We start from the raw sequence: 14760 nt of genomic DNA, 5'->3' as shown, positions 1-14760 counted from the left end.
ACGCTCGTAGATAACGTGAGTGACTAATACATTAGTGTGGACCCTAATGTTAACTCCTAGGGTGGACCCTAGTTAATGGAAAATTGAGGAAAGCATTAGTTTGGAACTAGTGCGATCTGCTAGTGAGGACCCTAGTAGAAGTTAGTTAGTTAAGGCATTAGTGAGGACCCTAATGCCACCATTGAACTGCCATACATGCCACCCTAGACCCATGACGTTGCCAAGGGACGGCAACAATGTCAGGGCTGGCCGAATTGTAGGCATTGAGACCGAAGGCCAAAAATATTATCCCGTGCCATGGTCTGTTGTGTGAGTAAATCTCTTAGGAGAGGGCTGTGATGGTTGATAAGTGTTGCCCTAGCGGTGCTTATCATGCGTTGGTCATTCTCTCGTGAGCCTTTATGCCGAGAGGACCAGTTACGCTGAAAGAGGGTTGGCTATCACAGTCACTCTCAGTGTATAAAAAAAATCGACGACTACATTTTTATATTTTTTTTTTTTTATAATATATCGTTGATGGAAAATCTTAAAGAAAGATGGGAAATTCATGATTTAGAAAGTTTTCATTTTGCTTAAAAGTTAATAGAAAAATTAGAAATTATTTTATAAAGTATTTTAAGGACAGAGGGGCGTAGTCAGAAATCTGTGTTTTGAGATTTTTATTGACGTAGAAAATGGATTAAATAGGACTTGACAATTATTCACAAAGGTTTGACTTTTATTTTAGAACGTTAGTCTTCTTTTTTCAAACGTTTTAGCATGAAAATAATTTCATTTGACCTCTGAAGAAAAGTTTGAACTTTCTGAATTTTTTAAGTGCCCTCTCTGACTACGCCCCTATTAAAGGCAACAGAAGAATTAAATAAGAAATTTTGAAATTTTCATATAAAGAATTCTTAAGTAATTTCCAGAGCCTAAAGTCAAAATTAGAAAATTGATATTTACGGGATGTGTAATAAATAAAATCAATACATAGAGTTGAAAAATTTTGATCGTTTTCATCTCAAAAATTTTCCTAAAACATTTCGAGGGCTAAAAAATAAAAGGGCGCCGTATGGACTTACGACCTTTTATTATTTAGCCCTCGATTTGAAAAGAATAGAAAATCTAGAATTAGAACTTAAATTTAGACTAATAACACCATTTAAAACATTTTTCTTTTAAATTTTCGGAAAAAACTTTTAGAACCAATTAATTTTTCTCTTTCTATTTACGCAATTTTTCGATAAGAATGAATTCATAATGCTTCTTTTAAATAAATTCTATTTAAGATATTTTATTCTAGTTCTATTTAAAAGCCTCATTCATCCCCGCATTTATTCTAGCCATCCTCATTGATCTTATCCACCACTATATTGATCAAATTCACCCCGTTTTGCAGTATAGTTTCCACACTTACCAGTTCCAACAGGAAATTCCAGCATAAATCTGGACCTCATGAAATGATTCTTTTTACCCCAGAAAGGCGTGAAAGAAAGAAGCACCCCATGCTGCTTGAGCAAGTGTTTGAGCACATATACGGGGGATGGTGTAGTATATCTCGGGACAGGGTTAATGGGGAGGAAAATAGGAAACAAATTGTTACATTTCATTTATTGACAAATGATTGATAATTCCAATATTTTTTCCCATTGACTTCACCCCTCATTTAACCCCGAAAAAAAGGTCACCAAAGGCGCGTGTGTGTGTGTGTGTAGGTTTTATATCCAACAACGAGGTGAGATTTTTTAAAATGATTTATTTAAAGGTTCAATTTATGTAACATAAAAATATCAATTCTATTAGTTGTGTCATGGAGATTATCATTTAGGTTTTTTTTCTTCTTCTTCAATTCATTTTCTCTTTTTTTTTGTTAAAATTTATGATTATACATTAGTACATTCAGTGGTAAATTTAACTAGTCATGGTAAGTTTGATGTTTTATCTCCGCATATATATTATTTCTTAATTTTCATGGTGTTGTGTCTGTGTGAATTTTTATTTTTTATGTGTGTGTTTTGAATAATTTATTGACTGAACATCCTCATCTTCTGCACCACAAGGGATATTACAATTTTGATTTGGGTCTCTCTCACTTTCTGCTTATATATGGGTTTTTGTGGATGAATGAGGGATCCCTTGTTGGGGCCTTCAGCACGTTCATCGTCATGCCGACCTCTCCACCCCGCCCCCTTAAAATGCCGTAATATGTAATACAACTATGTAAATGTTTCATCATGTAATTAGTGCAAAATTTTCGTGTATATTTTGACTTTTCATGTTTTTCATTTTTAAGGTTTTAAATTCATTCTTTGTTGTTTAGTTTTAAATATTTAATTTCAATACAATTTTGTGTGTTTATGCACTATTTAATGTTTTTTTTTCTTTAATTACATTTTGGAATTCAATTTTGATTTTTCACTTTCACCTATATGTACAACGATTATGGGTTTTTTTTTCTCTCTGTTTTACTATCGCTCTTTTGGGTGTTTCAACACAAAAAAAAAGTTCAAATAGGGCTTTTAAAGTTAATTTCTCTTTCATTTTTATGCTTTATACATTAATTTTTCTATAATGTTCTCTTTTTTATCTGAATTGCCATTATACATATTTCGCTACCTTTTACATGTATATATAATACTCTTTGATTTATATTCTCTTTCTCTTTGCATTTATAGGAGCTTTTTCGTACTGCTGACATAATTCATCCTCTGTGAATATTTACAACATTTTTTCTTTTCCACTTGTTTTTTTTTCTCAATCAGGGACTATGCACTAAAAATTAAATATATTAAGTAGTTTTTTTTTCTTATTCCCCTCTATGGGGCAATTTTTTTTTAATTTAATTTTTATTAAAGATACTTTTTAAAGTTCTTTTTATACATGAAAATAGAGTTGTGGTGTTTTTTTTTGCAAATACATTTAGTTTTTACTTAATTTTACAATAAATGCGTAAATTCAAAGTTTTTTTTTCCACTAAATTCAACATTCGGCCGGATAAAGAACAATTCATGTGGTTGTGTCGTTATATTTTCTTTTTACTATATAATTTTTCATTCTCTTCTAAGATTTCTGCCATTCATTAGGAAATTAATAATTTAATTTTCTTTTTCTCTCAATAAGGATTTGACGATGATATGCGTTATGTTATACATTTAAATATTACAACTCTGTAATGTTTTTTTTTTGTAATTTTACATTTTTTTTCTTCTTTCAAATATTCCCACGCTGACCTTGTCTCATCATTCTTTTCTTATCGGGGAAAATTTAATTATATATACGTCACTCCAGCAGATGGAAAATTCCGCGAAAAGCGCCTTTGGGTCCACACAGAGATACAGAGAGTGAGAAAATTTTTCAGAATTTTCCTCTCAGAGCATTTACTTTACCCAAAAAAAAAATGAAAATGAAAAATCTCCCTGAATATTGAATTAACATCTCGTGAGTTTTCCGTATGTTAGTCCTTTTTCCTGTAAATCAATATTTGAATCCAACCCACATACAATGAGAGAGTGAACCTCTACGTTCTTTTTGGGCTGTGTGTGTGTGGATTACGTGGAATCAAATTTTGATTAAATGCCTTTCGTTTGAAAAAGTGGATGCAAATTGATAATGTATCATGATGAAATATTTAAATTGAATTTATTCGCGCGAACAGAGCGCGCGTACACACACATTCCACATGGACCCAGTGATGTGGATGAGTTGAATTTAGAAGTGAATTTCAATAAAGCAGCACTGAAGTTGAAATGCACCCCCCAAATATGGGGATAATTTTGTGTCAGTGCCAATGACCGAGCCGTTGCGTCAAACCCAAAATACCCAAAAATTAATTTAACTTGTTGACTAATTTCATCGAAAGTCGTTTGATTGAAATTTGATGAATCAAAATGGAGTTTCTACATGCAATTTCAATTTCATTATTAATTCACATTATAAATTTACTCCAATTCATCGTAATAAATTAGTTCACCCACCCCCTTCCCCCACTAGAATGCAATGAATTAATCTGTGTGTGTTGATAAATTCGAAAATTTACGTTTTCCTCTTCGAGCTTTTGATAAAATGATATATTTTGCAGACCTTTTAGCAAACATTTTGAATAAAATAATTATTTTGATGAAATAAAATACAAAGGAAGAAATTTTTAACTTTGAAATATTTTACTCTGAATATTTAATTTGATTAATTGAAAAACTTTGAGCGAAATAAGAGATAAAAGTTTTTTTTATATTCAAATTCCTTTTTAAAAAAAGACACAAGTTTTTTTTTGGTTTGAATTTTTAATTTTTTTTTAAAACAACAATTAAAGATAGCATATTAAAGATTGAAAAAAAAGAGTTCTTCTAAGATTGTCAGTTTATTTAGATTTTTCAAGAATTTTAGCTTTTATCCTTTTCTGAGCTTTCATTTGAGGAGGCTGAAAAAAAACAGAATTATTCTTCACTAATTTATATTTTATCCTTTCATTTTTTTTTTTAAAAATTTCTGAAAAAGCCGAAAGCTTCTGAAAAATAATTGAAGGAATTTACTGTAATTCAAGATTACCTATAAAGCTTTTTCACGACGCCTGGTTCCCAAATACGTTAAATAAAGTAAAATTAAATATAACAGCATCCATGTCTTGCTTGAAAATAAATTTACTTAAAGATGGAGACGCCTGGTGGTTTAATTGACAAGTAAATAAAAACAGTGGAGACGCCGGGTTGTACTAGGGGCCTCCGGATTTATTTCCTTTCGCAATTTTCGGTCAACTAAATGATTTTTCCTTGAAATTTCCTAAAAGGGAAATTCTTCAAAATTTTCTCACCTAATTTTAGGACCCATAATCTCTGTTAAGAACACATCACGCCGTGAGCAAACGTGAAAATAATAAGGCCACTTATATTAAGAACTAAATAAGAGATTTACAAAATTTAATACACAGTACGTTTTTTTTTCTTTAGTAAATATATGTGTCTGTGTAATATTAAATCAGCTAACCAACGTTTTCTCATTAAATCTTTATTACAAATACATGACTTCATCGCCCCAGATAGTACATGGCTCCTGCTGACTTTTCAGATGGGCCTCAACTTGAGCACATTTTGTTGCAGGGGTGTGTGGTGGTGGTACAAGACCCCTCAACATTTCTTGGGGGGAGGGTGCACCCCAGCCCCAATCTCACTGTATTCAGCACAGTATCTGGGCTTTTTAATATTTAATACACTATCTCGTTGCCAACATGAGACACACAAGTAGCGCTAGTGAGACGTAGAGATGTGGTGTAGCCGTAAATTTGCGGTGACCCGAATTAGTCCAATAGTTAATTAACTTTTGATTGGTTAAGTCATCCTGTGACGTGATGTACACAACGATACTTGACTCCCGCGTAGCTGCTGGGATCTGCTCAACACGGGCCAGACACTTGAGTCGCATGCTATTTCGCACAATTGCGTGCCGTGCCTTATCTACATGAAACCGTAGCTCCAAACTCCGGAAGCGTAATTGAAAACCATCCGACTCCATCGTTGTCTCACGGAGCGGTTGGAGGTATTCCGGTGGTGCCTGTGGGGAGAAATTACACGAGATCTCAGGGGAGGGTGCTATGCGAATAAATTCTCTGCGAATGGGTATTCCACGGTGGAGCTTTTTCCTCCGTGACAAGCTTGGAGGTGGGGGGCGCGAAAGTTTTTAATCAAAATGCAATATTTGACAGAAGCGACAAGGGTGGTCTGGGCAGGGGGGACTGGGTGGAATGAAAAGTCCCCAAATGGATCTGCGAAGAAAAGCTCGCGCGCGAAAAGGAAGTTTGTAAGAGAAATGAAAAGAAAAAAAATTGTGATTACTTTCTCATCGTTGATGTACCACGACAGCATAGCCGGTGGACTTGACATGTCGGATGTGCAATTGGCCAGCAAAAAGTCACCATCTTCGTAGCTGTGGTTAACACCAGTGATGATTGGATCGTGCCGGGGTAGAGCTGCAATCAAACACCGAGAATTCAATTAAACTTTCGCTTAAAACTCATTCAAAAACCCCACCAAACATCTGCCTCCATCACAAAATCCCCCCTCACCATCGCATATCCTTTTTTCCCTGCATTTCATGCCACATTCACTTTCATAATTAAAATTGATGCTTCCACCCCCGCAGCAGCCTCAACTTCAGCAACTGGGCCAGATCGCTTTTGGATTCCTCCATCACACAGAGAGATCCAATTTGCATTTTGAGGATAACTTTTCACCAAAATGAGCAATTCTCCTTTTAGCCACAGACACTCTGTGGGGGAGTACAGGCAAAAAAAAAGTGCCCTCACAACTTCTTGACTTTGATGCCATTGGCATACATAGCGCATAAAAAGTATACGTGTACTGTACATAGCAAATGAACATTTGGGATTCAGTTGCGATTTAAAAATTAATTTTGCATCTGCATATTTTAAAATGCAAAATCCATTTGCGGTATCTGCATAATTGAGCAATAATTGAGTACAATTAATTTTAGATTATGAAATTAAACTGCTTTGTTATACTCTATTTATGCTACTGTGTTAATAGTTTTGTTGTGCATCAAAAAAATGCAAATTAAGCAACGACAGTTTGTGAAATTAAATGAATCATGTTTTTTTTTCTATGAAAACTTCGTTAATTTTTGGACGTAATTTGTTGAGATAATTGCTTTTATTGATTTTCATTTTGAAAAAATTAATACAAATAGGGGAGACTGGGGTAGAGAGGGTAATGCATATTTCTTCTAAAGTTGCATTATAATCAATTTTGCCATAATATTCAATAAAAATTATTTTATGAACTTCTACATCATTTTTTTTTAAAGTGTTTTAATAATGACTTAACTTCTTTTATTAAAAATAATTGTAAAGAAAAACAACATGAATCAACGAAGAATGAATCCATCTCGTCATACTTTTAATTAAGAAAAGTTTTTCTCATTTTTTTTTATTAAATATTTCTTCCATTAAACTTGCTGAGAAAAATGACTCAATTTTGACTTCTTGTGCATTCTATTTTAACTTATTGTTCTTCCTTTTGGTATTCATAGTTTGTGTGACTTCTCTTTAAATTTATTTCGGAACATTAATTGAGGAATATTTGTTGGTCAGAAGAAGAATAAAAATAAATTTAACTCATCTAGAAGAGAAAATCTCTCGCAAGTTGGATGCTGCATGGGGGTGCGAATAAGGGTTGATGGACAATGTGATAAAAACAGTCAATGAAACACTATTTGACAAGTGCATGGATGTTGTAATTTGTGCTCCAATACACACCCAACACGAATAATATATAGCATGAAAGCTTTTCATGCAAAGCTGAGGAGAGTGATGTTCACATGAGCTGACAGTAGGGTAGTTCACCGTGCACAAATCTATGTAGGGTAATCGAAAACCAATAAATATCTTTCTACTGGGCTTCCCACACCTACGAATTGAGTCGTAAATTTGTGTCAACACTGTTCTTTGTTGGGTTGAGTGCGGGAACAACCCCAAAACCGCACCCCGAACAAATTTCGGACAGAAACTGATATTCACATCACACCCCACGATTCCTCCCGCCCACAAACATCATCACAGGGGGGTCCCTCAATTGGATATTATGGTGTAGTATGTAGTCCACACACACACACACACCAGGCATACTAAGAGCATCTCCTCACACACCGCTCATCCCACCCCTTTGCAATAAGATCTTGAGCTTTTGAATATATTTACTCACAAGAACTTTTCATACTCTCTCACCACCTGCAGAGATTTTACCACAAAAGGGACGCCCCCACACCAAATGCGAGCAATTCTTATTTATTAGAGACAAAGACCGCAGGAGCAAATTCACCCCGTAGGGGCTATTCCATCGCGGTGGGTGTGTGTTGCAATTCAAGAAAGAAAAATCCCCTCATTGTTATCTAAATCATGCCAAGTTCGCAAATGCTGTTAAGATAACTTAGGAGAATGGAAATTCATGAATTGAAGACCATTGTAAGAAGCAAGCATACTCTCTCACACAGTACGGGCTCCACCATGGCAAAAGAAGGATAGAGAGGGAGGGGGGTGCCTTATGCCTTTCTTAATGTGAATATACATATATTGTTGAAGTTTCTCGCACAACATAGAGCATCAAAGGATAAATAGATAATGTGCTCTTGCTGATTATTTCCCATCATGAGCTGAGCTGGAAAGCTCACTTAATTGCATCCTTATATAATTCAATTCAAAATAAAATTAATGGAAATATATTTTTTATCAAAGAATTTTCTTTTTTTGAGAACAACAATAATACACAGAGAACTATTATTTTATAATTATTCAATTAAATTGTATTGAATTGAAAGAACTTTTGTTTCTGCTGCAAATTGGAAAAATAAATAAATATTTTTCTGTTATTTAATATGTTTATTTCCTGTTATTTAAATAGAAATAGAGTATTTCTCTTTTCGTGTTTTTAACATTAAAATTGCATTCAATACACTTCTACTTATCAAAAAGGAGAGAGATGTGGAAAAGCAACTTAATTATCCATAAAAGCTCAAAGTGGTCAATTTAGCAGAGAATTTTGTGGGGTTGTGAGAGGGGAGCTTTAACTCTCATTTTCAATTAAGCTGGATTTCTTTAATGTATCGATTTCCACGTGAAATGAACTAAATTGAGCCAATATTCCCGCAGAGAAATCCCCAAATGGCCCATAAATTGTATATCGAAGCAACTCCCCACACCATCCCCTATACTACCTATATATAGAGCAAAAGAATTCGCTTGAGATTTTCCTCGGAAATCGTGCAAAGGATTTCACTTGGTTTAAGCGCTCTGCAGATGGTAGGTGAGAAAAATCCTTGATTTATGGCTTATCCTTTGGTCATTAAGCTTTGTGCTATAGAGGTGTTAATTACATGTCTGTGTGACATTTATGTGTGTTGGGACGTGATAAAAGAGAATCATGGGCTATCAGTATTTTGTGGGTTTCCCCACAAAATTGGCTGACTTTGACCACATTGTCGCATTTTTGGTTAATTTTAACAAACGATTTATTGCAAAATTTTCCCCCCAAAACATGCGTTGTGTGATTGTGTTTCAAAATCAAACTTTATGTACCGCAACGATGCCTAATTAACCGCTCCCCCCCATTCACCACATTAAATTTTATTTTTATATCTTCCCACACATCGATGGAAGTTTTCCCAATAGAAATTGGTTAGATGAAGAATGGGGGAGAAGTGTTGGAAAATTTGGCGTGGAAAATCTTTGTTTTGGAAAGCTAATTTGAGTTTTGAAATTTCTCACGATTAAATTGAGAAAATTTATCGTGAGGTTGGAAAAGTGTTCTATTCTGTTACGTTCAAATGAAAATTCTTACCAATCAATCTCTCCCCGAAAAAAAAGGAAGAAAAATGGGGTGTGTGGGTGGAAAACATTCTATCAATTGGATTTTAATTTGCAATGAAAAATCTTCCTTTTCCCTCCATCCCAAATGGGAAATTCCACACGATGGAAAGCCACGTAGTTGCATAATTGCCATGGAAAAGTTTTCACAGGAGCTATGCGGAACAAATGATATTACATTAATCATGCCCCAATAAATTAGATGAGGCTCTCTCTACACCCCCAGCGCGGCGCCCCAAGTGCATGACAGACATGGTTGAGTTAACTGCTAATCTTTGGGCGTGAACAAATGAAGGGAAAGTCAGATATCGGCTATTGGACATCAGAATAAAATTAGCACGATTTCCCTCTTGGGGCAACCATACTCGCTCTCTCGGTTCCTTTTTGCCCAATCCATTTAGATTGCTCCGCGAGAAGGGAAGATCTTGCTGCTGGCAATTTATTATATCTCACCCCTCTCTGCATCACCTTTCACCCCACGACACCAATGCTCTCACTCTCATGCCTATTCCACAAATCCACCAACATCCCCATTCAAGGGGAAGACATTAATTTTGCCGTGATGTTCCGGTAAATGTGAATACGTTTGGAGTGTAGAAAATCTTCTCTTTTTTTAGGGAAATTTTGAGTTTTTAGAAAAGGTCAGAGGTTGAGTGAAGCTGCTGATCTGAAATTGATATTCAAATGGAAACAAGATGGAGCCAAATAATGCTCAATTATAGTTAAGTCAATAAAACTGATCAATGATTGATCAATAATTGATAAATCAATTGATTCAGTCAATCGATATATCAATTATTGACTTAAAATCGACCAATCTCAAGTCAATTCTGATCACTCAATAATTGATCAATTATTGGCAAGTTTTGTTTACTGAGATGTTACTCAAATTGATCAATGATTGATCAATAATTGATAAATCAATCGAGTCAGTCAATCGATAGATCAATTATTGACCTAAAATCGACCAATCTCTGGTCAATTCTGATTGCTCAATAATTGGTCCTCTGTGCGGATCTAAATTGACTCAATATTGATACTATTAAGCGCAATAATTCTCTGTCAATCTGATTGATCAATAGTCGACCAACTATGCAAACCTACATTGACTCAATATTGAGTTTAATTATTGATCAATCATAAATATTTATATTTTCTTGAGCTTTTTTTCAAGAAGCTTTCTCTAAATAATTTTTTGAATTCATTATGAAACTATTTCTCCTTTGAAATATCAATAAAAAGAGTCTCCTACTTTACTTAATCTTGTAGCTGTATATTTGACTTGGGAACTCAATTTAGAAGTTCAGTGCAAAAGCTCAGCATGTGTTTCTACTTATATACTTCCTAAAGACCCCACATAAAGTACAACGTTACTTAATTTTCCTCTCATGATAAAGTTCCGAAAGACACACAACAATAACTCTGTGGTGTACCACATATTGTCTTATATGATTTCCCTTTGGAAGAACCTCCGGCACAGGGGAATTTCCTAACGTTGCAAATATGCTTCTTTGGTTTTAAAGTGTGAGGATATAGTCGGTGAGCATTTTTCTCATTAATTTTGTGCTTTTAATTAATTTTAAATACATATATACACAAAATATCCATAGAAGGGGGCGGCCCGCTCTAGCTTCTTTTTGCCACACTGCGATTTTTCCTTCATGCAAAGGAAAAACAAGGAGGAAAAAAATAAATTCCGATTAAAATTAAACCTTGGGTGTAATCTCATTAATCACGATTTCTTCGCGCTGAGGAGTCATTTATAAAATTTTTCATCACATTGAATTTAATGTTTCTTCGGCTGTTTTTTTTTCTCATCGTGACACTGAACCTCTTGTTTTTCTTTGCACCCATCCCCAACCTAAGGAAGTTAGGGTGAAAAAATAAATGATAAGGGATGCGAAAGCGGTGTGTGTGTGTGTTTAGAAAAAAAATCGAGAAAACTTACGACAAGTTGTGATATATTGTCTTTAACATTTCCTTCACCCCATGGAGAAAAATGTTTGTATAAATATATACTTTCTTGGGTGCATTTTGTGAATTTTTTTATCCTTGCAAAAGGAACTTCGTTAGCAAAACCCAATGTATGTTTTGTAAATATTTTCCCGGTACAGATCTCATCGTATATAGTAGAGGAGTCTAGTTTAGGGCGATATATGTAGAAGAGAGTATATATGGGGAGTTTCATCATGCGAGAAAATTCTTTTGCAGACGAGGCAAGGAAATGCATCACAATGTAGCACAAATTACATACACAAGATTCATGGGAAATTGGACGAATCGAGGAAAATTCAACGTTAGGTGAATGAACTTTCTTCTCTCTCCATTTCTCTATTTATTGCATGGAATAGCTTGCATGGAAATGAATGCAAGGAGTGTGGGCGCGTTGGGGTCAACCCTTTCTTCCCTCCTTTTTGCAAAGATGGAAATGTGAAGAGATTGACAGTGAAAAGCTCAACAAGGACCTTAACGACGACCAACATCTTGCAGAACATTGCAGCCAATTTAACTCTGACACTTTTATGCATTTTTCTTTTGCCATTTCTTCCCGCAGTTTAAGTGCAAGAAATCGAGGAAGAAAGAGAGAGAGAAGAAAAAAATCTTTGGAGAAGCAAATATTAAATTTCATTTTGAGTTAGAATGTGATTAATAGCGAAAAAATATTTTATTTCCCGTCAGAACTTTTCCTTCAATATTCAATCATTTTCAGTTTAATCGAGAAAATATTCCAAAAATATACTGAATTTTATGCAAATTGATCATTAAAGAATATTCTGGTTTTTAGAAGAGAAATTTAACATTGAAAAAATAATTAATTGACTGAATAAAACCTACTAATTCTAATGAAAACATCAATTTAAAAAAAAATATTTTTTTTGTACTATCAATTAATTCTTTAGCCAAACAAAATAATTTAACTAAACGTTAATTTTTGGAAATATCTCTTAATTATGTTTTTGAATGATTTTTTGGTTTCTTTAATTAAAATTCCATTAATTTCCTTGAATTCGATGGTAGCTTAATTAAATGTTTGCATCGGTAAACATCAAAGGATAATTTATGCACGATACATATATGGCACGATTTCCATGAATTTTAGCAAATAGTTGGTATTTTATTTGCACAACTATTTTGCTTATTTATAAACTTCCCTCAAATGAAATATGAAGGGGAAAAGCTTTTCAAAATTATATTTCAAAATTCCAGGAAAAGAATAATTTCTAACCATTCTTGCATCAAAGTTTCACCTTTTGAATTGAACTTAATTAGAATCTCATCTGAGTGGTAAAACAGATAATTTGATAGAATATATAACTAAAAGCTCGGATTAATTCTTATTGGCGATCATGCCTCCTCTGTGTCACCAAATAGTGAAGCTCTTATGCAGGATTAATTCATAAAATGCATGAAAGAGGATATCGATAAATATGAATAGAATAAGCCAGAAAAATTACCTGCAATCGTCATATTTCCAGTCTCACTGATTAATTTGAATTCCGGAGCATCTCCTGAGATTTCACATCGATACGACCCACTTGTCCTCGGCTCCAGCTGATCCAATATTACACTACATGTATTTTTTGTGCATAGAAACGTCTGATCTTTCGGCAGGGTGACACCAACCACGGGGAATGTCATGATTGGAGGAATCATCATTGGTGCATAGCTGTGGAAATGGAAAAATTGATAATATTTTCCATTCTTCTTTCTCAATTCTTGTACAACTTGTTTTATTCTATGTTATTATGTAGCAATTCTTCGATTTTTGGGGAAACAAAACACGTCTACAGAGTTTGGGGAAACGTTAACGTGTAGTAGTGGTGGGTATGGAAGAAGGATAATTGCCGAGTATTTCAATGGAAAAGAAATTGATAGTGATGTCCGTATCCTTCCTGCAATTCATTTCCTTCCGCCAATACTAATCGAATTTTCGGCTTTTGGGAGATAATTAAGAGTACTTCCAGTGAAAACTTTTCTATCCACATCCAAGAATTATTCAGGGGGAAGTTTCTGAATTAAATTCAAATTAATTTTGTTGTTGTAGTTGCACAAAAAAACTATGGATTAAAAAAAGATTTATTTGGATTTAATTGAAAGCTCTTACTTCAGCTGTGCAACAGTCCCTAATTAAATGATTAAGATTTGGTTTCTTGGGGTCTTCTTGATAAGATAGATTGCTTAAGTGATTGAGTTTAGGGTTCAATTGCCAAACACATCAATAAAGGTGAACCATTCATATTACTAACCGCAGTGTAATTAAAATTAGAATGCATTTTCCCACAAATACATTCCCACAACCACCCTAACCACTTGATAATGAAGCATATGATGCCTTCAAAGGATTCCATGAAAATTGTATTGAAAGACATAGATCTGAGATAGATCTTATATTTAAGTTTCAAAGCTTTAGTTCGTTTAATAATGAAAAAAATAAAGTTTAAGATAAATGAAACTATTTTATATTAACAAAGATTTTCCGGATTTTTTTCTGTAATATCTTTCGTAAAGAGAGAGATGAAAATAATAATTTTCATTACTAAAAGAGAAATTAAAAATTTTCATTTACTTCACTTAAAAGGATTTTTCTCAAAAGGTTTCTGTTAAGGATATTTGTCCCACTCAGATGTTATGGGAAGTTTACATAATTTTCCTTTCTCAATGAGAAAAACTTATAAATGAATTGGAAATTGCAGAGAGATGGAGAAACAATTAATTGGTTTTTAAATTGATTTTTGCTGTACGTGGTGATTGCATTTTAATCTTGATTAAAAAAATCCATATAGTTATTATTTTAATAGTTTCCAGGTTTAATTCTTCCGTCTCTTGAGAAAAGTTTTTTGTAAACTATTTACAATTTTTAAAAGAATTTTTTTTCAAGTGAAATGAAAGCTTTTGTCAAGTTTTATTAAAAACTTTTGAAAAAAATCAATAGGGGAGTGGCTCGGGGGTGAGGCGGATCAACCGTGTGAACACCCGTCCACCGTCTTTGGATGAAGTCAGGTTGAGTATCTTGAGCATGAAATCGGGGAAGGCGCCTGGCATCGATAGGATCTCATCTGAAATGCTTAAAACAGACATCGATACCTCAGCGCAGCTGCTGCATCGTTTGTTTGCGACAATTTGGGAGACGGCTACGTTTCCTTCCGATTGGTTGCAAGGCATTCTAGTGAAAGTCCCCAAAAAGGGTGATCCAACGGTGTGTGATAATTGGCGCGGTATTATGCTCCTCTGTACAGCCCTTAAAGTCCTCTGCAAGGTCATCTTGGGGAGGATTCAGGAGAAGATCGATAATACGCTCCGGAGGCAACAGGCCGGGTTCCGTGCTGGAAGATCCTGTGTGGACCACATTGCCACACTGCGGGTGATTTTGGAACAGGTCTCTGAATTCCATGAATCCCTCCATATGGTTT

The 14760-nt window shown here is 34.4% G+C and overlaps 1 protein-coding gene across 1 annotated transcript in view; it reads right to left on the bottom strand.

Annotated features, from left to right (window-relative positions):
* Positions 1-1718: 1718 nt before the first annotated feature.
* LOC129788171 (uncharacterized) overlaps positions 1719-14760 on the bottom strand; it is a 30162-nt gene continuing 17120 nt past the window's right edge. Inside the window, exons 3-5 of the mRNA XM_055824218.1 lie at positions 12805-13016; positions 5808-5941; positions 1719-5526 (exon numbers count right to left, since the gene is read on the bottom strand). Coding sequence (XP_055680193.1) covers positions 5188-5526; positions 5808-5941; positions 12805-13016 — 685 coding nt within the window. The 3' untranslated portion in view covers positions 1719-5187. The remainder of the gene's footprint in view (positions 5527-5807; positions 5942-12804; positions 13017-14760) is intronic.

Source organism: Lutzomyia longipalpis, chromosome 1, assembly GCF_024334085.1.
Source record: "Lutzomyia longipalpis isolate SR_M1_2022 chromosome 1, ASM2433408v1".
Taxonomy (NCBI): domain Eukaryota; kingdom Metazoa; phylum Arthropoda; class Insecta; order Diptera; family Psychodidae; genus Lutzomyia; species Lutzomyia longipalpis.
The sequence above is the reverse complement of the archived record's forward strand: the minus strand, read 5'-3'. Positions and strand labels throughout refer to the sequence as shown.